At 39.6% G+C, this 24,787-nt stretch overlaps 1 protein-coding gene across 5 annotated transcripts in view; it reads right to left on the bottom strand.

The window, feature by feature from the left end:
• The window catches only part of ALG9 (ALG9 alpha-1,2-mannosyltransferase), a 117,188-nt gene that overhangs the window by 10,624 nt on the left and 81,777 nt on the right, over window positions 1–24,787 (bottom strand). For 3 of the 5 annotated variants that reach the window (XM_049889275.1, XM_049889276.1, XM_049889277.1), the window contains exon 14: window positions 19,924–20,054. The exons of 1 other annotated variant lie outside the window; for it this stretch is intronic. In XM_049889275.1, the coding sequence (XP_049745232.1) occupies window positions 19,924–20,054 (131 nt within the window). Of the gene's footprint in view, window positions 1–19,923; window positions 20,055–24,787 lie in introns of those variants that run through there. One more of the 5 variants, XM_049889279.1, reaches the window with a different exon arrangement.

Below are 24,787 nucleotides of genomic sequence, written 5' to 3'. Positions count from 1 at the left end.
CAATATTGTATTAGAAGTCCTAGCCAGAGCAATAAGACTAAGAAAAAGAAATAAAAGATACTTAGACTGGAAAAGAAGTAAAATTATTTGTGGATGATGTTATCCTATATATACAAAATCCCAAAGAGTCCATAAGAAAACTTCCACAGCTGACAGATAAATACCCTTAGTCAGGTCACATTCCTGATCCAATGTAAAGGGAGTTTCCCTGGGGTGTGTCCTGGGGCACCTTTTATCTTACAAGAGATAAAATGAAAGGGAAGCCAGCAGAGAGTAGGGGACCTCATACAACCAAGAAAGCAGCCCTGGGAGCAGAGCACATCCTTTTAGACCCGAGGTTCCTGTGCTGAGAAGCTCCCAGACCAGAGGAAGACTGATGACAAGGGACTTGCCCCCAGAGCCAACAGGGAGAAAAAGCCTTCCCCTAGAGCTGATGTCCTGAATATGGACTTCTAGACTACTAGACCGTGACAGAATAGATTTCTTTCTGTTAAAGCCATCCACTTGTGGTATTTCTGTTAGAGCAGCACTAGATAACTAAGACATATATTTACAACCATCTACAAAAAAAAAAAATAGTAGTTGCTGAGGCTGCTTAAGTATATCCAAAAACCTCGTGGGGTTTGGTTTCTTGGTTTACAGGTTTAGGGTCATGGTTTCATGGATTATCCAGGCAGTTGGCCTAATAACATGCTTAGTGTGTCTGTTCTACGTCCTAGTTCAATGTGTACTGCCTGGATTCTTAAAAACTTGCAAGTGAAATAACCCGGATAAGAAATGGGATGGGCAATATTACAAACAACCCAAATGAAAAGAATCATCAGATTACTATGAAAATTGTACTCTAACAAATTTGAAAACCTAGATGAAATGGATAATTCCTAGAAACACACTACCTACCTAAACTAACACAATCAGAAGTAGAACAACGAAATAGACCCATAACAAAAAAAAGAGATTGAAAAGGTAATCGAAAAACTTCCAACAAAAAAAAGCCCTGGCCCAGACAGCTTCACTGCAGTTTTACCAAACTTTCAGAGAAGAGTTAACACCACTACTACTAAAGGTGTTTCAGAGCATAGAAAAGGATGGAATACTCCCTAACTCATTCTATGAAGCCGGCATATCCCTGATATCAAAAACAGGTAAAGACACCACAAAAAAAGAAAATTACAGACCTACATCCTCATGAACACAGATGCAAAAATCCTCAACAAAATTCTAGCCAATAGAATTCAACAACATATCAAAAAAATAATTCACCATGACCAAGTGGGATTCATACCAGGTTATGCAGGGATGGTTCAACATTAGAAAAACAATTAATGTAATCTATCACATAAATAAAACAAAAGACAAGACTCGCATGGTTTTATCAATTGATGCAGAAAAGGCATTTGACGAAGTTCAGCATCCATTCATGATAAAAACTCTCAGCAAAATAGGAATAGAAGGAAAATTCCTCAACATAATAAAGGGCATTTATACAAAGCCAATAGCCAACATCACCCTAAATGGAGAGAGCCTGAAAGCATTCCCCTTGATATCAGGAAGCAGACAAGGATGCCCTTTATCACTACTCATTCAACATTGTGCTGGAGGTCCTAGCCAGAGCAATTAGGCAAGATAAAGAAATAAAGGGCACACAGATTGGCAACGAAGAAGTAAAATATCTCTATTTGCAGATGACACGATCTTATACACAGAAAGCCCTAAGGAATCCTCCAGAAAACTACGGAAACTAATAGAAGAGTTCAGCGAAGTATCAGGATAGAAGATAAACATACAAAAATCAGTTGGATTCCTCTACACCAACAAAAAGAACATCGAAGAGGAAATCGCCAAATCAATACCATTTACAGTAGCCCCCAAGAAGATAAAATACTTAGGAATGAATCTTACCAGAGATGTAAAAGACTCATACAAAGAAAACTACAAAACATTTCTGCGAGAAACCAAAGGAGACCTACCTAAGTGGAAAAACATACCTTGCTCACAGATAGGAAGACCTTTCATATAACAGAACGAAACACTGCCCGGTCCTGCACTACCTCTATCATCTTTGATATGTTTAAGTTCATTGTTAAGGCGACTGTGTTTAGTATTTTGACTGCCTTCCAACCTGACGATATTCTGTTGTGATCCGTAAGGTTTTCACTGACTAATTTTCAGAAGCAGACTCCCAGGCCTTTCTTCTTAGTCTGTCTTGGTATGGAAGCTTCGCTGAAACCTGTCCACCACGGTGATCCATCCTGTTGGTATCTGAAATACTGGTGGCATAGCCTCCAGCATCCCAGCAACACGCAAGCTACCATAGTACGAGAAACTGACAGACAGGCGGTGGAAAATTCAGTTTAGATGAGGCTAATCTGCACTAAAACAGGAAAGAATAAAATCTCGCCAACTAAAAACCAAAGGTGAAAGCCGAGCAAGCAAGGCAGAAAGGACGTATAACGAAGGAGGAAACAGCGGGCAGAAAACGGCTGTGTGGTGCAGCAGCCTCCCGACGTGTCTCGGAAGCTACAGACAGGCTCTGGTGCTCAGGAGGCCGACTCCAACACCCTGGAGAGGCATTTCCCTCCCACAGCCAAACATTCTCACCACACTTAGAAAGGAACCCACCATTGAGCTGGTTATTTATTGCAACACTCTCCCTTCACTCCTCTCTGGGGAATCTCAGAGTAGGCATTACATCCGCCCACTTGTCAAGCTATTTTATACAAGTAGCAATTATATCACGCTTCAAAGAAAGAAGAAAAAACTTCTCTTATTTTAGAAAGCATGTAATATGAGACAGTCATAGAATGACAAATGTGTCTGGTTTTAAAAGTGATAGTCAACTAGTTAAGGCCCCATATCCTGGGGGTTTGATAAGTCTTTACAAAATTAGCCAGGCACAAGCAACTTATAGGAAGAGGAATTTGAAGTTATGGTACCAGCTATGTGTAGGCAGAGACTAGAAAATGGTTATTAAGATTATATATCTGGATCCTTTCTCAATCTAATGGGGAGAGGGTCTCTAGTCCTCTGATAAAGCAGAGAAGATGCCTATTAGGAAAAGAAGCAGATGGACATCTGGCTGCCATTCTCCCAGATGAAGCTAACAACATTCTTGGCTCTTTAAATCTTCTCCCTGAAGCTTGTCTTCAAGCCCTCTTGACTGCTTCCCTTTATAATACCTAATGGCCAATCTAGACTACAGTCATTGCAAACAAAAGGAATATGAACAGATTAAACGGAATGAACTATGGTCAAATCCACACAGTAAACACGGATTATGGGGCAAAGGAACCACATCTACATGCTTCCTTGTGCCACCCTACTTTTTGAGACAAGCCCCTTTATACTGGTCACGTTATAGCAGGATGACCACATACCTCTATTTGACAGGACAAGGACACTTGCACTTTCAAATGAACCCGATTTTGGATGGTATATGGTAAGTTTACCTAAAAGCAAACTGAAATCAGTCAAAAAGGTAAATTAAACTTTTCTTTACTATAGGCCCATTACCCTCAGCTCCCTCATCCAAAAAGCTTCTTTTATCTTTGCATTTGAACTTGAGCTCACAATTTCTTCTGTTTGAATTAAGTGATTTCTTCCCTCTTTACCACCAATATAAATTTTGCTTTTCCTTTAAGTGTCCGTTCAAGTACCACCTCCTTCATGGTCTGGGTTGACTGGGACCACCTTTATGGACCTTGCTTTTGAGATTCTAGCACACAATTTAGCATCTTCTATGCTCTTACACTTACACTTATGTGTAGGTCTTCCTACAAAAGTTACAAGCTATTTAAGAGCAATGTCTATGCCTGATTACTTCTTTTGTACAGAATCTAGCTCTGTGACAAGCACATGATAGATATTCAACAAACACTTTGTGACGTCCAAACCTGCCTAACCAGCTGGCTTAATGACATAGCAAGGAGACTCTCGGTACCTCCCTGCTGCTGACTCCTTCGCTCATTGCATCCTGTCCTTTTCCTTTAAAGTACTTAATACAGTTGGTCATTATATATTGACCCCCTATTCTGGTGTAACAGGACCTTTGCCCAAGAGTACAGAGACTGTGTGTGTACTGTTCACCACTGTATACCTAATGTTTATCACAGTGCCTGGCAATGTTCAATAAATACCTGCTGATCGGATGGATGACAGATGGATGGAAGAAAGAAAAAATGACCTCAAAGTAAACTGTAAAGGGACTTAAACATTTGAGAAACTAATCTGCTTACATTTTTAAACAGATAATATGGTTGCATGTCACAGTCTTATTAAAACCTTCTCCTTTCCTCAGAAAGAGCTACAGAATAGTTAAGCCTACAACCCCACCCAATCTAAAATATGAGTGACCATTACAGCTGGATGGTCCCATTATTTCTCCTTGTTATATAAATCACTAAGACCCTGGTGAAGAGGCTCTAAGGCATCCCAGGGTCACACACCCAAGAGTACTTCATGCACCACCTCTAACAGTAGAGTCTATCTTAATTGGCTCCAAGTCATCAACAGGAGATGTTACAGTGCTGACAGATAAAAACTGCTGTGGCAAACTGAGCTGCAGTATCCTGCTGTTCTAGCAAGTTAAATCAATGTATACTAGGAAATGCTGAGGAAGAGAAATGTAAAATAAATCAGCATAAATTTAGAACCCTAGGCAGCCTGCTAATTAATTGAAAGGCCTGACATTTATATAAGCACTTTCATATTCCCCTCTCATTTAATTCTCACAACAACCCCATAAAGCAGATGAAGTATTAGTATTTCTGTTTTACTGATGTGGAAATTTGGGACTCAGAGAGGAACTGGAAAGTGGCTAGTATTAGATTCACAGGACTTTGGACTCCATGTTCCTTTCACTGTACTTTGCAGACATCCAAGTGAACTGTACCTCTTCAGCTCTTAACCCAACTGATTTCTTCCTTTCTCAGCATATAGTTATGAAAATAACACCCTGAGTATAATCTATGAGAAATGAAAAACCTCAGAAAGCATTCCCCAATATCCTTCCCCTTTCCTCCACCTACACTACGGGTGTACACATTGGGAAGATAGGAAATGAAGAAGCAACAGGGACCAACCAATAGGAGAAACAGGATGTATAATGAAATAAGCTTATGGTTTGGCATCTATAGCAAGCTCTGCTCAAACTTGCAAAAGCGTCTGGTCAGGGATCAGCACAGCTAGAGGAAACAATCCATAGCAATGACTACTACTGCACTTCCAATACAGCAAAGGGGGAAAAAGCTTGCAACAGGCTCTTGGGGAAAGTCCTGGGCTTCCTGGATCTGAAACTTGGCCAGGCCTTGCTCTGAAAGCAATGTGTCTCCTGACTTAACTACCTCATTACCTCTCACCTAGTCAATCAGAGTAGCCTCCTATCTTGTTTCTATACCTCCAAACTTTTCTTCTTCCAATGCATCTCCCCCACACCAATGCAATTTTCAAATGTCATCTCCTTTTAGAATCAATTTCTCCCTCGTCATGCTCTAATAGCACGTTCTCTGAACTTCTGTTACAACACTAATCATATTCTGTCATGTATGACAACCATCTGATCACATGCCTATCTCCACAGGTATACTACAAAGCCCTCAAGGGCAGGGGTCATGTCTGCATGAAGCATAAAGTCTTAGATGTAGAAGATGTAGAAGGTGCCCAATAAATGTTTATCACATTAAGGCAGTTACACTTTATTTCTACTCTTAAACTCCAGCTTACTGGGGAAGCAAGATGTTCAGTGGGAACAGCAGGTTACATCTCTGGGAAAGGCACTCACATTTCAGGGTCTCCCAATTGTGTCACTGACTCCCTCTGGGTGAGGAGAGTACTGAACACATGGGGCCTGGAGGAACAACACTCAACCACATTACTGGATGATCATCTCCAATCACTCAGTGCTTACGACAAAGCAGACAGGAAGGTGACCAACACCTTTTGCTCTTCAATCAAAAGATTCCAAATTCTCCAGTGAGAAGTGTTCAAAGGTCAGATATCTTCATCTTGGCCCAAAGGCTCTGTTGGTAAGTACTAGCAACTGTTCTAGTATGTTACTGTTATGGATTGAATTGTGTCCCCCCAAAATATGTGTTGCAAATCCTAACCCTCTGGTGCAGTGGTTAACAAAGTCCCAGCTAACCAAAAGGTCAGCAGTTCAAATATACCAGCTGCTCCTTGGAAACCCTACGGGACAGTTCTACTCTGTCCCAGGGTCGCTGTGAGTCAGAATCCACTCGACAGCAATGGGTTTATACCTGTGAATGTAATCCCATTTGGGAATAGGGTTTTCTTTCTTTGTTTTGTTAATGCAGTCATAAAGTGTGAGGTGTGACTTAAGGAATCATTTCTGAGATATAAAACAGCAGATCAGGCATTTAGGCAAGCAACCATGAATGGGTAAAAGATAGATGCCACACAGAGATCTTCAAGGAACCCTGAGAAGAACTGTGGAAAAGCAGGGACAAGGACTATTCCCAGAGTGGACAGAGATAGCCTTTCCCTAGAGCCAACACCTGAATCTGGACTTCTAGCCTCCTAGACTGTGAAAAAATAAATTTCCGTTTGTTAAAGCCACGCATACACAGTATTTCTGTTATCACAGCACTACGATACCTACCAGACGAGAAAATGGGAAGATACAAACCCAAAGGAAAAAAAGTCACCTTTGAAATACTTTCTCACCCCATTTGTTAAAAACAGTTTATTCTGTGACCAATTTACTACTGGTAGCATTTGTCTACCATTAAATCTCCCTTTCTTAATATGAAGTTTGTTTGGAATCTGCTGTTCCCTCAGAGCTAGAAATCTATCAGGTCCAGGTTTCATATTGCCACAGTTTTCTCAACTGAGAAATGAAGTTACTCTAGAGACCTACCTCAAAGTACTACATCAAATAACAAGCCAGGAAGGAGGTGGGGCCAAGATAGCAGAATAGCCAGATGCTTCCTGCAATCCCTCTTACAACAAAGGCCCAAAAATATAAGTGAAATTATTACATTTATGACAAGCTAGGAGCTGTGAACATCAAAGGCAAAGTCAGAAAATGGACTCAGTGGCAGAGGCATGGAGAGATGGTTCAGAAGCGGAGAGGAGTTACCGGACCTGAATCAGCGGGAACCCTCAGACACCATTCCTGGGAGCAGCGGCAGCAGGGTGGTGATAGCGTTTAGCTGCAGTTTCCTCAGGGAGAAGCAGCCAGCCACATAGCCTACTCACACCTCTGGAACCACATAAGAGCAGCGTTCTTGGCAAAAGCTAAATACTTGCGTATATTTTACCGTGCCCCCCATGCCCAAGCCAGCTTCAGAGGCTGTTGATTTCCCTGAGATAGGCTGTGTTGAGCACCTGGAGCCATCCTCCAGGCCTTGAAGTAGGGATAAATTCACAATTGGGAGAAAAGACAATTTGCCAGCTCAACCACCCTGGGAAGCTCAGGACAGAAGCGGCTCCTGGCCAGGCATAAATGGTCCGTGGACTTTGAACACCTTTCCCCTCTGCATGGACTTGTGTGGGCCTATTTCAGGAGAATAGGCCCTTGTTGGTAGACTGCAACCATTTTGCCTGTGCAGTGAAGAGATGGGTGTTTGATATTTGACACCACTTTGCCTTTTAAATAGGGTCCTCACCTACCCACATCGGGGCCTAAGAACTTGTGGCTCCGTTTTGATCACCCAGCCACTCGAAACAGAGATCCAAGGATAATTGGTACCTCCCAGTCCTTACAACCAAAAACAGTGGGTGTCCATGGTCCATCTGCAGAGCCCACCCACCTGTATGCTCTAGGGAACAGCAATGCACTTTCCTCAGAGACGCCTGGGGGACTAATCTCAGAGCCCTGCCTTGTTCAGAGTGTGACCCCCTGCTGCAACCAGATACCAGTACCTACACCAATCACCCATGCCCCTCTAAGACTGAAGGATAGAGTCTGTACCACACACTTGATGATCAGCTATCTGGACACCTGAGCTGCATTCATACAAGAAAAGTGAATGGGTTCCTAGACTGATAGACCTGATAACACCTCTAGCCATGTGGGGGCAGGATGTCAGAGCTCCAAAGGCGAAAATAATCAAGTTAGCTCTATCAAACAATTTGGGCATAACAAAACAAGACAAAGCAAGAAGCTACGATACAGTAACCTACCATAAAATAAACTAATACAATAACTTATAGATGCCTTGGAGACAAGAGTCAGTATCAAGTCACATAAAGAAACAGACCATGATTGCCTCAACAAGCTCTCAAAACAAAGACTCAAAGAACCTTGTGGATGAAGGTGCATTCCCAGAATTACTGAATGTAGAAATCAAAAGATTAATATACAGAACTCTTCAAGACATCAGGAAAGAAATTAGGAAGGAGATCAGACAATATGCAGAACCAAGGAACTCACAGATAAAGTACCGTACTGTACCGTACCTGTTGCCATCGAGTCAATTCTGACTCATAGTGACCCTAAAGGACAGAGTAGAACTGCGCCACAGAGTTTCCAAGGGGCACCTGGTGGATTTGAACTGCTGACCTTTTGGTTAGCAGCCGTAGCACTTAACCACTATGCCACGAGGGTCTCCACAGATAAAGCAGTCGAAGAAATTAAAAAGGTTAATCAAGAACATAATGAAAAATTTATAACCTGCAAGAATCTATAGAGAGATAGCAATCAGAAATTCAGAAGATTAACAATAAAATTACCGAATTAGGCAACTCGACAGAAAGTCAGAGGAGCAGGACTGAACAAGTGGACGGCAGAATTGGTGAACTTGAAGATAAAGCACTTGGACCAATATATTCGAAGAAAAATGTGATAAAAGAATTTTAAAAAATGAAGAAAACTTAAGAATTATGTGGGACTCTATCAAGAGAAATAACCTACAAGTGAACAGGGAGGGAAAACAGAAAATACAGAGAGAATTGTTGAAGATTTGTTAGCTAAAAACTTCCCTGATACCATGAAAGATGAGAAGATATCTATCCAAGATGCTCATCGAACTCCATATAAGGTAGATTTTAAAAGAAAGTCACCAAGACATATTATAATCAAACTTGGCAAAACCAAACATAAAGAGAGAATTTTAAGAGCAGCTAGGTATAAACGAAAAGTCACCTGCAAAGGAGAGTCAATAAGAATAAGCTCCAACTACTGTGCAGAAACCATGCAGGCAAGAAGGCAATGGAATAACTTATATAAAATATTGAAGGAAAAAAATGCCACCCAGGAATCATATATCCAGCAAAATTGTCTCTCAAATATGAAGGTGAAATTAGGAAATTTCCAGATAAACAGAAGTTTAGGGAATTCATAAAATCCAAACCAAAACTACAAGAAATACTAAAGGGAGTTCTTTGGTTAGAAAATCAAAAAAATATCAAGTATCAACCCAAGACTAGAACACTGGACAGAGCAATCAGATGTCAACTCAGAGAAATCAGAAAAATAAATCAAGATAAAAAAACGCTCAAAAGAGGGAAGCAGAGACTTTATTATGTAAAGGAAAACAACACTAGAACAATAAAGAGGGACTAAGAAATGTAGTCACAGATCTTTCATAAGGAGAGGAAGACAAGGCGATATGAAGAAATAAAAGTTAGGTTTAAATTTAGAAAAATAGGGGTAAATATCACAGTAACCACAAAGGAGAGAAACTATCCTACATATCAAAATAAAACACAAGAAAAAAATAGAGACTTATGAGGAACAAAATCAACAACAATGTACAAGAGGAAAAGACAATATATAAAGATAAACAAAAATTAAATGGGAAAAAGAAACTGTCAAAAACAGACATCAAAATGACAGCGCTAAATTCACACCTCTCCCTAATTATGCTGAATGTCAATGGACTAAATGTACCAATAAAGAGACAGAGAGTGGCAGAATGGATAAAAAAACACGATCCGTCTATATGTTGCCTACAAGAGACACACCTTAGACTCAGAGACACAACCAAACTAAAACTCAAAGGATGGAAAGAAAAACCTCAAGCAAACAACAATCAAAAAACAGCAGGAGTGGCAACATTAATTTCTGACAAAATAGACTTTAAAGTTAAATCCACCATGAAGGATAAGGGACAATATTTATGCACCCAATGACAGGGCTGCAAGATACATAAAACAAACTCTATCAGCGTTGAAAAGTGAGATAGACAGCTCCACTATAACAGTAGGAGACTTCAACACACCACTTTCGGTGAAGGACAGGACATCCAGAATAAACCTCAATAAAGGTATGGAAGATCTAAATGCTACAATCAACCAACTTGACTTCGTAGACATACACAGAACACTCCACCCAAAAGCAACCACGTATACTTTCTTTTCTAGTGCACATGGAACATTCTCTAGAATAGACCACATATTAGGTCATAAAGCAAGCCTTAGCAGAATCCAAAACACTGAAATATTACAAAGCATCTTCTCTGACCATAAGGCCATAAAAGTGGGTATCAATAACAGGAAAAGCAGGGAAAAGAAATCAAACACTTGGAACCTGAACATCACCCTGCTCAAAGAAGATTGGGTTATAGAAGACACTAAAGATGGAACAAAGAAATTCATACAATCCAATGAAAATGAAAACACTTCCTATCAGAACCTTTGGGACACAGCAAAAGCAGTGCTCAGAGCTCAGTTTATATCAATAAATGCATACATACAAAAAGAAGAAAGGGCCAAAATCAAAGAATTATCCCTACAACTTGAACAAATAGAAAGAGATCAACAAAAGAAACCCACAGGCACTAGAAGAAAACAAATAATAAAAATTAAAGCAGAATTAAATGAAATAGAAAACAGACAATTTAAAGAATTAACAAGACCAAAAGCTGGTTCATTGAAAAAATTAACAAAATGGATAAACTACGGGCTAAACTGACAAAAGTAAAACAGGAGAGGAAGCAAATAACCCAAATAAGAAATGAGATGGGCAATATTACAACAGACCTAACTGAAATTAAAAGAATCATATCAGATTACTATGAAAAAATTGTACTCAAGAAATTTGAAAATCTAGAAGAAATGAATTCCTAGAAACACACTACCTACCTAAACTAACACAAACAGAGGTAGAACAACTAAATAGACCCATAACAAAAGAAGAGATTGAAAAGGTAACCAAAAAACTCCCAACAAAAAAATTCCCTGGCCCTGATGGTTTCACTGCAGAGTTCTACCACACTTTCAGAGAAGAGTAAACACCACTACTCCTAAAGGTATTTCAGAGCATAGGAAAGGATGGAATACTCCCTAACTCATTCTATGAAGCCGGCATATCCCTGATATCAAAAACAGGTAAAGACACCACAAAAAAAGAAAATTACAGACCTACATCCTCATGAACACAGATGCAAAAATCCTCAACAAAATTCTAGCCAATAGAATTCAACAACATACCAAAAAAATAATTCACCATGACCAAGTGGGATTCATACCAGGTATGCAAGGATGGTTCAACATTAGAAAAACAATTAATGTAATCCATCATATAAATAAAACAAAAGACAAGAACCATAAGATTTTATCAATTGATGCAGAAAAGGCATTTGGCAAAGTTCAACACCCATTCATGATAAAAACTCTCAACAAAATAGGAATAGAAGGAAAATTCCTCAACATAATAAAGGGCATTTATACAAAGCCAATAGCCAACATCATCCTAAATGGAGAGAGCCTGAAAGCATTCCCTATGAGACTGGGAACCAGACAAGGATGCCCTTTATCACCACTCTTATTCAACATTGTGCGGGAGGTCCTAGCCAGAGCAATTAGGCTAGATAAAGAAATAAAGGGCATACACACTGGCAACGAAGAAGTAAAACTATCTCTACCTGCAGATAACATGATCTTATACACAAAAAACCCTAAGGAATCCTCAAGAAAACTACTGAAACTACTAGAAGAGTTCAGCCGACTATCAGGATACAAGATAAACATACCAAAATCAGCTGGATTCCTCTACAACAACAAAAAGAACATCGAATAGGAAATCACCAAATTAACACCATTTACAGTAGTCCACAAGAAAATAAAATACTTAGGAATAAATCTTACCACAGATGTAAATGACTTATACAAAGAAAACTACAAAACACTTCTGCAAGAAACCAAAAGAGACCTACATTAGTGGGAAAACATACCTTGCTCATGGATAGGAAGACTTAACATTGTAAAAATGTCTATTCTACCCAAAGCCATCTATAGCTATAATGCAATTCTGATCGAAATTCCAACAACATTTTTTAACGACATGCAGAAACAAATCACCAACTTCATACGGAAGGGAAAGAAAACCAAAACCAAACCCACTGCCGTTGAGTCGATTCTGGCTCATAGCGACCCTACAGAACAGAGTAGAACTGCCCCATAGAGTTTCCAAGGAGCGCCTGGTGGATTCGAACTGCTGACCTCTTGGTTAACAGCTGTAGCGCTTAACCACTACGCCACCAGGGTTTCTGGAAGGGAAAGAGGCCCCAGATAAGTAAAGCATTACAGTAAAAGAAGAACAAAGTTGGAGGCCTTACTCTACCTGATTTTAGAACCTATTATACCGCCAAGTAGTTAATACAGCACCGTACTGGTACAACAACAGACGCATAGACCAATGGAACAGAATTGAGAATCCAGACATAAATCCATCCACATATAAGCAGTTGATATTTGACAAAGGCCCAAAGTCAGTTAAATGAGAAAAAGACAGTTTTTTTTAACACATGCTGCTGGCATAAGTGGATATCCATCTGCAAAACAATGAAACAAGACCCATACCTCACACCATGCACAAAAACGAACTCGAAATGGATCAAAGACCTAAATGTCAAATCTAAAATGATAAAGACCATGGAAGAAAAAATAGAGGCAATGCTGGGAGCCCTAATACATGGCATAAATATAGAAAACATTACTAACAATGCAGAAGAGAGACCAGATAACTGGGAGCTCCTAAAAATCAAACACCTTTGCTCATCCAAAGACTTCACCAAAAGAGTAAAAAGACTACCTACACAATGGGAAAAAATTTTTGGCTATGACATTTCTGATCAGCAGCTGATCTCTAAAATCTACACGATACTGCAAAAACTCAACTACAAAAAGACAAATAACCCAATTAAAAAAGGGGCAAAGGATATGAACAGACACTTCACCAAAGAAGACATTCATGTAGCTAACAGATATATGAGGAAATGTTCACAATCATTAGCCATTAGAGAAATGCAGATCAAAACCACAATGAGATTTCATCTCACTCCAACAAGGCTGGCATTAATCCAAAAAACACAAAAGAATAAATGTTGGAGAGGCTGTGGAGAGACTGGAACAATTACACATGGCCGGTGGGAATGTCAAATGGAATTTGGCGCTTCCTTAAAAAGCTAAAAAGCTAGAAATAGAACTGCCATACAATCCAGCAATCCCACTCTTTGGAATATATCCTAGAGAAATAAAAGCCTTTACATGAACAGATATATGCACACCCATGTTTACTGCAGCACTGTTTACAATAGCCAAAAGATGGAAGCAACCAACATGCCCATCAATAGATAAATGGATAAATAAATGATGGTATATTCACACAATGAAATACTATGCATTGATAAAGAACAGTGACGAATCTGTGAAACATTTTGTAACATGGAGGAATCTGGAAGGCATTACGCTGAGTGAAATTAGTTGCAAGAGGACAAATATTGTATAAGACCATTATTATAAGAACTCGAGAAATAGTTTAAACAGAGAAGAAAATATTCTTTGATGGTTACAAGGCAGGAGGGAGGAAGAGGGAGGGAGGGAAAGGGGTATTCATTAATTAGATAGTAGAAAGAACTATTTTAGGTGAAGGGAAAGACAACACACGATACAGGAGAGGCACAACTGGACTAAACCAAAAGCAAAAAAGTTTCCTGAGTAAACTGAATGCTTCGGAGGCCAGCATAGCAGGGGTCGGGGTTTGGGGACCATGGTTTCAGGGGACATCTAAGTCAATTGGCGTAATGAAATGTATTAAGAAAACATTCTGCATCCCACTTTGGAGAGTGGCGTCTGGGGTCTTAAAAGCTAGCAAGCGGCCATCTAAGATGTATCAATGAGTCTCAACCCACCTGGAGCAAAGGAGAATGAAGAACACCAAGGACACAAGGTATTATGATCCCAAGAGACAGAGAGGGCCATATAAACCAGAGACTACATCAGCCTGAGACCAGAAGAACTAGATGGTGCCCGGCCACAACTGATGACTGCCCTGACAGGGAACACAAGAGAACCTCTGAGGGAGCAGGAGAACAGTGGGATGCAGACCCCAAATTCTCGTAAAAAGACCAGACTTAATGGTCTGACTGAGACTAGAAGGACCCTGGTGGTCACGATTCCCAAACCTTCTGTTAGCCCAAGACAGGAAACATTCCCAAAGCCAACTCTTCAGACAGGAATTGGACTGGACAATGGGATAGAAAATGATGCTGTTGAAGAATGAGCTTCTTGGATCAAGTAGACACATGAGACTATGTTGGCGTATCCTATCTGGAGGGGAGATGAGAAGGCAGAGGGGTTCAGAAGCTGGCTGAATGGACACGAAAAGAGAGAGTGGAGGGAAGGAGTGTGCTGTCTCATTAGGGGGAGAGCAATTAGGAGTGTATAAAACTGCCCCATAGAGTTTCCAAGGAGCGCCTGGCAGATTTGAACTGCTGACCCTTCGGTTAGCAGCCGTAGCACTTAACCACTACGCCACCAGGGTTTCCTAGGAGTATATATAGGAAGGTACATACAAATTTTTGTATGAGAAACTGACTTGATTTGTAAACTTTCACTTAAAGCACAAAAAAAAATTTTTAAAAGAAAATAATACTGGTGAAGAGTGAGCTTCTTTGATGAAGTAGACACGTGAGACTATGTTGGCATCTCCTGTCTGGAGGGGAGATGAGAGGGCAGAGGGAGTCAGAAGCTGGTCGAATGGACACGAAAAGATAAGAGTGGAGGGAAGGAGTATGCCTCATTACGGGGAGAGCAATTAGGATTTTAGGAAGGTGTATACAAATTTTTGTATGAGAGACTGAGTTGATTTGTAAACTTTCACTTAAAGCACACACACACACACAAAAAAACCCAGGCACCAAAGAACATCTGTGATACTGAGAACTTCATGCCAATCACCACGTCTTTTGATTCAGCTCACTCCTACTGGTAACTCAATTCTGACAATCTTTTGAACGTCGAGGACCATCAATCCATAATCCTACCACCTTTCACAGTCTCTCACTCTCTGGATGTTCTCCCCACTTCCCTCCTTACCCACTTTGAGGTCATGATCAAGCATTTCACTTCTCTGCATACAACCTAACTCCTCTGCCCACAACCTAACTCCTCTGCCCCCTCATGCTTTGTTGAACTTTCTTGTTTAAAACCCAACCTTGCACACAAAGACGTGTCCATGAATGTTGGTAGGTCATCATTAGCAATAGCCAGAAAGTGTAAACAACCCAAATGCCCATTAATTGGTGAATAAATAAAACGTGGTATAGCCATGCAATGGCACAGTATTCAGCAATAGAAAGGAGCTAGTGTATTTTCATGCAAATTACACACATGTTCTACATTTGTTTGCCAACCATGTGTCCTCCCCCCAGGTACTTTTGTAAGCCCATTAGGCCAGTTTTTTTTTACATGTTGCTATAAAAAAACAATTTGGCATAGTGCACTTATGAAAATATTTCATGGGGGAAGGTGTGGCTGGCAAACAAACATGGAGCCAGTGCTTTATCTGCATGAAAATACAGTACTGATACGTGCTATAACATGAATAAACCTCAAAGGCATTATGCTAAATGAAATCATGCTAAGTGAAAAAAGTCAGACATAAAAATCTACATATTGTATGATTCAATTTATATGAAATGTCCAGAAAACACAAATTTGTAGAGACAGAAAGCAGATTAATGGTTTCCTAGAGCTGGCGGTGAGAATGAGGGATCTTATCAGGTGATGAAAATGTTCTAAAACTAAATTGTGGTGATGGCTGCAAAACTCAGCAAATTTACAAATGATCATTAAATTGTAAGCTTGAAATAGGTGAGTTTTATGTAAATTATACTTCAATAACGTTTAAAAAAATTCTGATTAAATCTACCTATCCTATGACTCGCCAGCCATAGAACAAAAGCAAAAGTCAAAAAAAAAAAAAAAAAGCAGCCACACTGGCATCACTTATAACTCAAGCAGGCTCCTGATCCTGTCCTCCAATCACACCATATTTATCTAGTTCCTTTAACTGCTACGGCTGCTAACCAAAGGGTCAGCAGTTCGAATCCGCCAGGCGCTCCTTGGAAACTCTACGGGGCAGTTCTACTCTGTCCTATAGGGTGGCTATGAGTCGGAATCGACTTGATGGCACTGGGTTTGGTTTTGGTTTTTCTCTCTCACTCTCAATTATTTCACACCTTCTCCTCTCTCCTCAAATCTCTAAGCCCTTACTCTGTATACTCCATCTCAGCTGATAATCCTTCGTTCTACTTCACTGGGAAAACTGAGGCATCAGAAGAGAACTTCCAGACTCCCATCATCACACCTACTTGCTGCCAGTTACTATCCTTCACTGTCCAGTATGGTAGCTACTAGCCTTTATGGCTACTTTACATTTAAATTAATTAAGATAAAGTAAAATTTAAAATTCAGCTCCTCAGTCACTCTAGCCACATTTCAAACACTTATTAGGCACATGTGGCCAGCGCACTGGATGGTGAAAGTACAGAAAATTTCCGTCATCGCAGAAGGTTCTCGTGGACAACACTGTGCACAGGTGATCTGTGTGTCTCTCTAAAGCCAGTCCCTTTACTTGTGTATCTTTTTTTTACCTAACTCAAGGGCATTGCTCCAGCAATTCTTTCCTTTCTCCTGCATCATCAGATTTTAGCCTTACAATGGATTGCTCCCATCAGTATACAAACATGCCTGTTATTCCCTTTATCTTAAGAATAAATGAAAACGTCTTCTCCAGATATCACTTTCCCTACCAGCTACAGCCCTATTTCTGTACTTCCTTTTATAGCAAAACTCTTCAAAAGGCTTGTCTATACCTGCTTCTTCAATTCTTCTCCTACTGTTCTTGCTTTAACCCCTCCAATCTCTTTACCCCCACCAATCAAATCTCTTTACCCCCTCTTTACCCCCACCAATCAAATCTCTTTACCCCCACCAAAACTGCTTTTATCAGCCACCAAATCCAATGGACAGTTGTTATTCATCATCCTACTTGATTTATGAGCAGCTTCTGACACAGCTGATCACTCCTTCCTCCTGAAAACATTTTCTTACCTTGGCTTCCAGGATACTACCCTCTCTTGGTTTTCCTGCCACCTTACTGGTGGTTCCTCTCAGTCACCTTTGCTGGTTCTTCCTCTTCTCCCCAATCTTTTAACATTGGAGTTCCCCATGACCTTGTTTCATCTCTAACTTCATTCACTCCCTTGATCATTTCATCCAGTCTCATGTCTTTAAATATTATCTAACTGACAACACTTAAGCTATATCTCTACCTCAGACCTCCCCCCTGAATTCTAGACTTGTATATCCAGCTGCCTACTCAATAATTCTATTTGCTTGGCAACTGGCATATCAAACTCAACACAACCAAAGTTGATCTCCTCTCATCGTCCCCTCAACCTGTTCTACTTGCAGTCTTTCCCATCTCAGTTCATGGCAGTTCGATTTTCTAGTTGCTCAGCCCAAAATCCTTGGAGTCATTCATGGCTTCTCTCTTTCCCCCACACCTTAAAACTAATCCATAAGGAAACTCAGACCATTTCTATACATCCTGACTCTCGGCATATCTCACTATCTCTATTGCCGTTTCCTTCATCTCTTGCCTGGATTATCACGGTAGTGTCCTAACTGGTCTCCCTGCTTCCATTCTTGTCTCCTATGGTTTATTCTCAACACTGTAGCCAAAATGATCCTTTTAAAACAGAAGTCATATCAAGCCCTCTGCTCAAAGCCCTACAGTGGCTCCCCATTTATTTCAGAGTAAAAGCCTTTTAGCAGCCTACAAAGCTCTTTGTCATCTGCACTCTCACATCCTGTTACCCTCTGACCACAGGCACTATGATTTCTGCTCTCGCTCAGCTTTAGCCTCACTAGCCTCCTTGCTGTTCCTTCCATGTGCCATAGCCTTTGCACTGGCTGTTCCCCCAGATAACCACGTGGCTACCTCCTGCACCTCTTTCAAGTCTTTGTTCAAATATCCTTTTTTAGTGAGGCCTACCTTGACCACTCTAGTTAAAATTGCAACCCTCGGCGCCAGTGGAACTCCCAATCCTCCTCTTAATCTGCTCTATTTTTTCCTTAACATCTATCATCTTCTAATATATTGCATAATTTATTTTGTTATTTATTATGTTTGTTGTGCGTGTCCCCTGCTCACCTCCAAACAATAAGCTCCACAAGGGCAGGGATCTTTGTTTAATTCACTGACATATGCAAACCATGTAGAACAATGTCTAGCATATAGGCTCTCAAAAAAAATGTGTTGAAAAGCAGCACTATTCCCCATTTTATGGAAATGGCGCTCCTAGAAATCATATAACAGACACTTGAGGGAATGGATCAGGCTAGAGAAAGGCTTATAGAATGATGGTATGGTTCAAGAGCCTATCCTTGAGAATCATTCTAAAACTCAAGACAACCTCTTGATTGCCCTCCTCTCCCCAACGATCTGCTCATCCTTCCCAACTACACTTGCCTATAAACTCACTGAAGAGACTTGGTCTAAAAGCACAATGACCTGCTCAACTCCTGTAGCTATCCAAACCCAACTCCAGTCTTAGTTTCAAGACCACCTTAGTGATGCAGTGTCTAGGTGAGCATCTCAGGTTTCCTGCTAGTCCTGCTTTGACTGAACCTACTTATAATAACTGGACTTGTGCCTTCTTATGAAGAATCGCCTTATACCCCAGTTCCAGTAATTAGGTACGTTTTCCTTTCTCCCCATATTTCTTGGTATCCAGTTCCATTTTATGGTTCCTGAAACTTAAACTCAGCACCTTGTGCTTATCTAGTCTTTCTGGCCCAGAGCCTCAGTTCCTTTTTCTGAGTCCCAGAGCTGCCTCTCAGGACCTGGTCCTCTACCTTTTGCTTCCTAAAAGACCTCTCCTTTGATCCTGGGCTCTGCCCACCAGATCTCTCTGGATCTCCTTCACTCCACCTCTCTGTTTACCTGGACCTCTGCCCACTTCGTAACAGAAACAACCTGAGCCCTCCTGTCTGACCTCTCCATTACTCTTCCAACTGAATATCCTGACTCCCCTCTCTTATCATTAATCTTGAGACTTTTGTGAAGAGCCAGTCAAACCCTGATCTATTTGGTCTCTCTACTTAAACTTTAAAATCTGTTCCAGTCCTGCCTGTGCCTTGAGCCTGAAAATAATGAACATGAGCTTCTAGCTCTGCAAAGGGCATAGTCAATCTTCCTAACAGTGTCAGAATACTCTCAGTTAAAATAACTGAAGTTTGTTACCACTTATCTGAGTTTTCTTCAGTAGACTTATCTATTTTACTTAGATCCTTTCATCTGCATGATACCAAAATACACTTTGCATTCTAGTGCATAGAAGAGATCACTCTTGGATTCCTTAGGAACCAAGACAAGATTAGAAGATGTGTTTGGGCCCAAATAAAATAACAATGGCTAGTAGAGTCAGCCAAGGAATGGAAGTTATTTGATCCTATTTTTTTTTTTTTAGTCCTAGTATGGAACCCTGGTGGCACAGTGGTTAGGTTAACAGCTCAGCTGCTAACCAAAATGTTGGCAGTTCAAATCCACCAGCCGCTCCTTAGAAACCCTATGGAGCAGTTCAACTCTGTCCTATAGGGTTGCTATGAGTCAGAACCGACTTGACAGCAACAGGGAGTCCTAATACACACATTAGGGTTAACGCCACATACCTAGAAGCATCAAGGAATGGTCTATAGGCCAGGCTGATCCATTCTTCTCTGTTGGATGAATATTTTGGCTCCCGGGGTGTTTCTCTCATGGTGTCCAAATCCACTAAATAATGGCATTTATTGATATCGATCTGCAAAGGAGCAACACCAACTCCTCATTAGTAATTGCAAAGGCCCCTTCAGGATAGAGAACATCAACTGCAATCCTAAGAATGCCCAATGGTGTTACAGGAACAAACATCCATGACTTCAGACATATCCTACAGTGTTACCTGTCCTCTCTCCCTTAGGAAAATAGTGTTTGATGTTGGAGTATTATTTAGGGTCCTAGGGGGGCATGCATTCATCCAGTCAAACATATATGTAAGCTTTAGGTGGTCTGACTCTAATTTGGGTTATTAAGTCTCTCTTGCCCCACAGACACTTCTGAAGGCACCATGAAGCTACAATCTCTTAGAGATAAGGAAGTAAGGAAAGTCTATCTTCTTCTGCTCATTATTGCTCCCTTCTAATCTATCACCTCTTATTACAGACAATGAAAGGGTAAGAATAAACATAAATGCTCATGTGTGAGGAAGCCCTGAATCTCCTCACAGAGCTACATGAGGTTACATTACTCCTCACATGTGATACAGAAATATCATTTATATCATCTCCTTCAAAAATTCAAAAGAATTGAGATATTGGAACTGTCTCTGCAGCAAAAGTTCAAAAAAGCAGATACTGGAACTATAGGAGAGAAGAAGCTGTGAAAAATATACAGTAAGTACTAGCAAAACTATAGTCACTTAGTCATAGGCACTCATAAGAGAATATTTATACATCCCATTTAAAGCCATGCTGGTACTGTGCTTCTCACAAAATTGATTAATTCAATGGGATATGCTACAAAATACGTAGGATCCTTCTGCTGTTTAGCTCATTTCAAATTGTAGTCACATTCTTCCTCTCTTCTCAAAACCATCAGAATATTTAACAGCCACAGGCACATTTTTTTAATGCTTTTTAATTTTTTTTAGAAGTTTAAAATTTTTTTCAATCAAAAAAATAAAAAGACAGTAAACAAGTTTCTAAGATGTTTAACAAAACCTGTAGATGGAAAACAGTTCACTAATGTGGTTAAAGAAAATGTGTTTGGGCCCAAACAGGGGGAAGAGAAACAAGTATTTTTTCAATGTCTTTTACATGCCAGCTACATTTCATATATTATTTAAAAATCATCACAACAAAGCCTATAAGGGATTATTATCTCTAGTTCATAAATGAGGAAGCCAAGACTCAGAGAAATGAAATAGCTTTATTTTTTCAACAGACCTATATTAAGATTCTACAATGTGCTAGGCATTAAGTTTGACCTAAAGATATAGAACGAAATAACTAAGACACAGTCCCTGCCCTAAAAGAGTTTACATGACCTGACCAAGCTCACCTGAGTACACATCAGAGCCATATCTGGATCCATCTGTGTGACTTCAAAACTCATGGTTTTTCGTTATTCTATAATATTGGTTACCCCTCTCAAAATTACACAAAATGAATGAGTCAGAGGCAAAGTGCTCTGAAGAGCTCATCTAAATGTCTCTTAAAAATTAAAACCAAAAAAGAGTCCTTCTAGATTATTAGGCTTCAATTAAGATAAAGACCATCCGAAACACGAATAGTCTACAACAAATCTCATATTTAATGGTGAAGGGTTGAAAGTTTTTCCTTTGGGATCAGGAATAAGACAAGGCTACTCACTATCACTACTCTACTCAACACTGCACTGAAAATAATAGCCAGCAGAATAAGATAAGAAAAAGAAACAAAGGACGGAAGAAATGGAAATAAAAAAAAAACAAAACTTATTAATTGCAAATGGTATGATTGGGTACATACAAAATCCTAAGGAATTTACAGACACAGTTTTCGAATTATTAAGAGCGCTTAGCAAACACAGAGGGTGCAAAATCAATGCCTTATATTTCTATATAACAGCTTTAAGGAAAAATGAAATTTCCAAAAAGATACAATTTATAAGGATTAGAAAATATGCGCCTTGGAAAAAAATCTAACAAATAACGGGGCAACTCCTTTACCAAAACAATCATAAAATTTTACTGACAAATGTCTATCAACTGATGATGGGATAAACAAAATGTAGTATATCCGTACAATAGAATATTATTCAGCCATAAAAAGAAATGAAATACTTATACATGTTACAACATGGATAAACCTTAAAAACATTATGCTAAGTGAAAGAGGAAACCCTGAGGGCTTAGTGGTTAAGAGTTATGGCTGCTAACCAAAAGATAGGCAGTTCAAATCCACCAGGCACTTCTTAGAAGCCCTATGGGGCAGTTCTACTCTGCCTATAGGGTCGCTATGAGTCAGAGCCAATTCGACGGCAACTGGCTTAAGGGTTTAAGTGAACGAAGCCTGACACAAAAGACCACACATTGTATGGCTCCGTTTACATGAAATGTCCAGAATAGGCAAAACCACAGAGACAGAGAGCAGACTGGTGGTTGCCAGGGACTAAGGGGAAAGCTAATGGGGAGTGACTGCTTAATGGGTACAGGGTTTCTTTTTGAGGTGGTGAAAATATTCTGAAATTAGAGAGTGGTGATGGTTGCACAATACTGTGAATGTACTAAAAGCCACTTTAAAATGGTAGATTTTATGTTATATGCATTTTATCTCAAAAAAATTTTACTGAGAAATCATGAAATAGATCTAAATAGAGAGATACACCTTATTTCTAGATGAAAGACTCACGATTATAAAAATGTCAATTCTCCCCAAATTAACTAATAGATTAAATGCTATCTCAATCAAAATCCCAACAGACTTTTTTTGGTGAAACTTGCTAAATTAGTTCTTAAACACATATGGAAATGCAGGAAAACAATAGCCAAGACACTCTTGAAAAGAACAAGATGGAGCCTTACAGACTATAAAGTTATAGTAATCAAGACAGTGAGGTATTAGTGCAGGAATAGATCAATAGTCCAATGAAAAAGAATAGATTCACACACATAAGGACCCTGAATTATGACAGAAGTGATACCATAGAACATGAGGAGAAGATGGTCTTTTCTTTAACTGATGCTGGAACAACTGGGTATCCATAATGGGAAAAAATGACATTGGACCCCTCAACCTCATTCCATACACAAAATCAACTTCAGGTAGCTTATAGACCTAAATGTGAAATGCAAAACTATAAAGCTCTTGGAAGATAAGATAGAAGAGTATCTTCAAGATCACAGTATACAAGTCACAAAAAGCATTAAGTATATAAGAAATGATTGATAAATTTGATTACATTAAAATTTGGAATACCTGTTCATCAAAAGACACAATTAATACAATGCAGAGACAAGCTATGGACTGGGAAAAGATACATGTAACACATTTAACTATGAAGGATTCATATCTAGAATATGTAAGGAACAAAGAACTCCTACTAACCAATAAGACACAGACAGACTACCCAATAGAAAAATGGACAAACAACTTGAACAGGTACTTCACAAGAAGAAATCCATATGGTCAAAAACAGACAAAAAATGTTCAACCTCGTTAGTAACCAAAAAAAATGCAAATCAGAACCACAATAAAAAATTACAATACCAGTGTTGACCAGAATATTAAGCAACTCTTACACATGGCTGGCAGGAGAATAAGTTCTTTAGTTAGAAAACTATTTGGCAGAACCTAGTAAAATTAAACACATATATTTCCTATGATCCAGCAATTCTACTCCTAGGCACTAGATTGAGCTACATGAAACCATTAATCTTCAACTGTTTGATCCACAAAAATGGCTACTTCGTATCATTCAACCTAACGTATACCCAACAGAAAAGCATGCACCAAAAGACAAGTTCAAGAACATTCAAAGTGGCATTATTTGCCGTTAGTCCAGATTGAAAACAACCAAACGTCTGTCAACACTAAAATAATCAACAGATTGTGGTATAGTCATACAATGAAGTACTATACAGTAATAGAGACTATAGCTACATGCAACTTGTGTGATTATTACAAACAAAATGTTGAGTGAACAGATCAAGACGTGAGGGAATAAACACAATATGATTCCAGGTATATGAAGTTCAAAAACAGGCAAAACTAACCTATATTGTTTAGAGATGCATATAAACGTGGTATATCTAAAAACGAAAGCAAAGAAATTATTACCATAGAAGTCAGGAGACCCCTTTTAAAGGGAGAGTGGGCAGTGATCAAAAGGAACTGACAGCTGGAGGAGCTTCTCGGTGCTGGCAATGTTCTATCTTTTGACCTAGGTGATGGTTACATGGGTACTTTTTATTATTATCATTCTTAATTTACTGCACATTTATATTTTGAGCACTTTTAAGTTTATATGCAATTGAAGGTTTTTTTCTTTTTTAAATATTTTATTGTGTTTTAGGTGAAAATTTACAGACCAAATTAGTTTCCCCTTCAATAAGCTGTACACCAAGTGTTCCATGACATTGGTTGCAATCCCCATACTGTGTCAACAATCTCCCCATTTCCACCCTAGGTTCCCTGTTTCCTTCTGTCTGGTTTTCCTACCCCTCCCTGCCTTCTTATCTTTACTTTTGGGCAAATGTTGCCCTTTTAGTCTCATACATTGTTCTATGGAGCATGCTCTTTTCGGGTGTTACTGTTTATCTTATAGACCTATCTATTGCTTGGAAACCCTGGTGGGGTAGTGGTTAAGTGCTACGACTGCTAACCAAGAGGTCAGCAGTTTGAATCTGCCAGGCACTCCTTGAAAACTCTATGGGGCAGTTCTACTCTGTCCTTTGGGGCCACTATGAGTTGGAATCAACTTGAAGGCAGTGGGCTTTGGGTATCTATAGCTTGG

This window comes from Elephas maximus, chromosome 7 (genome assembly GCF_024166365.1).
Source record: "Elephas maximus indicus isolate mEleMax1 chromosome 7, mEleMax1 primary haplotype, whole genome shotgun sequence".
NCBI lineage: Eukaryota > Metazoa > Chordata > Mammalia > Proboscidea > Elephantidae > Elephas > Elephas maximus.
The sequence above is the reverse complement of the archived record's forward strand: the minus strand, read 5'-3'. Positions and strand labels throughout refer to the sequence as shown.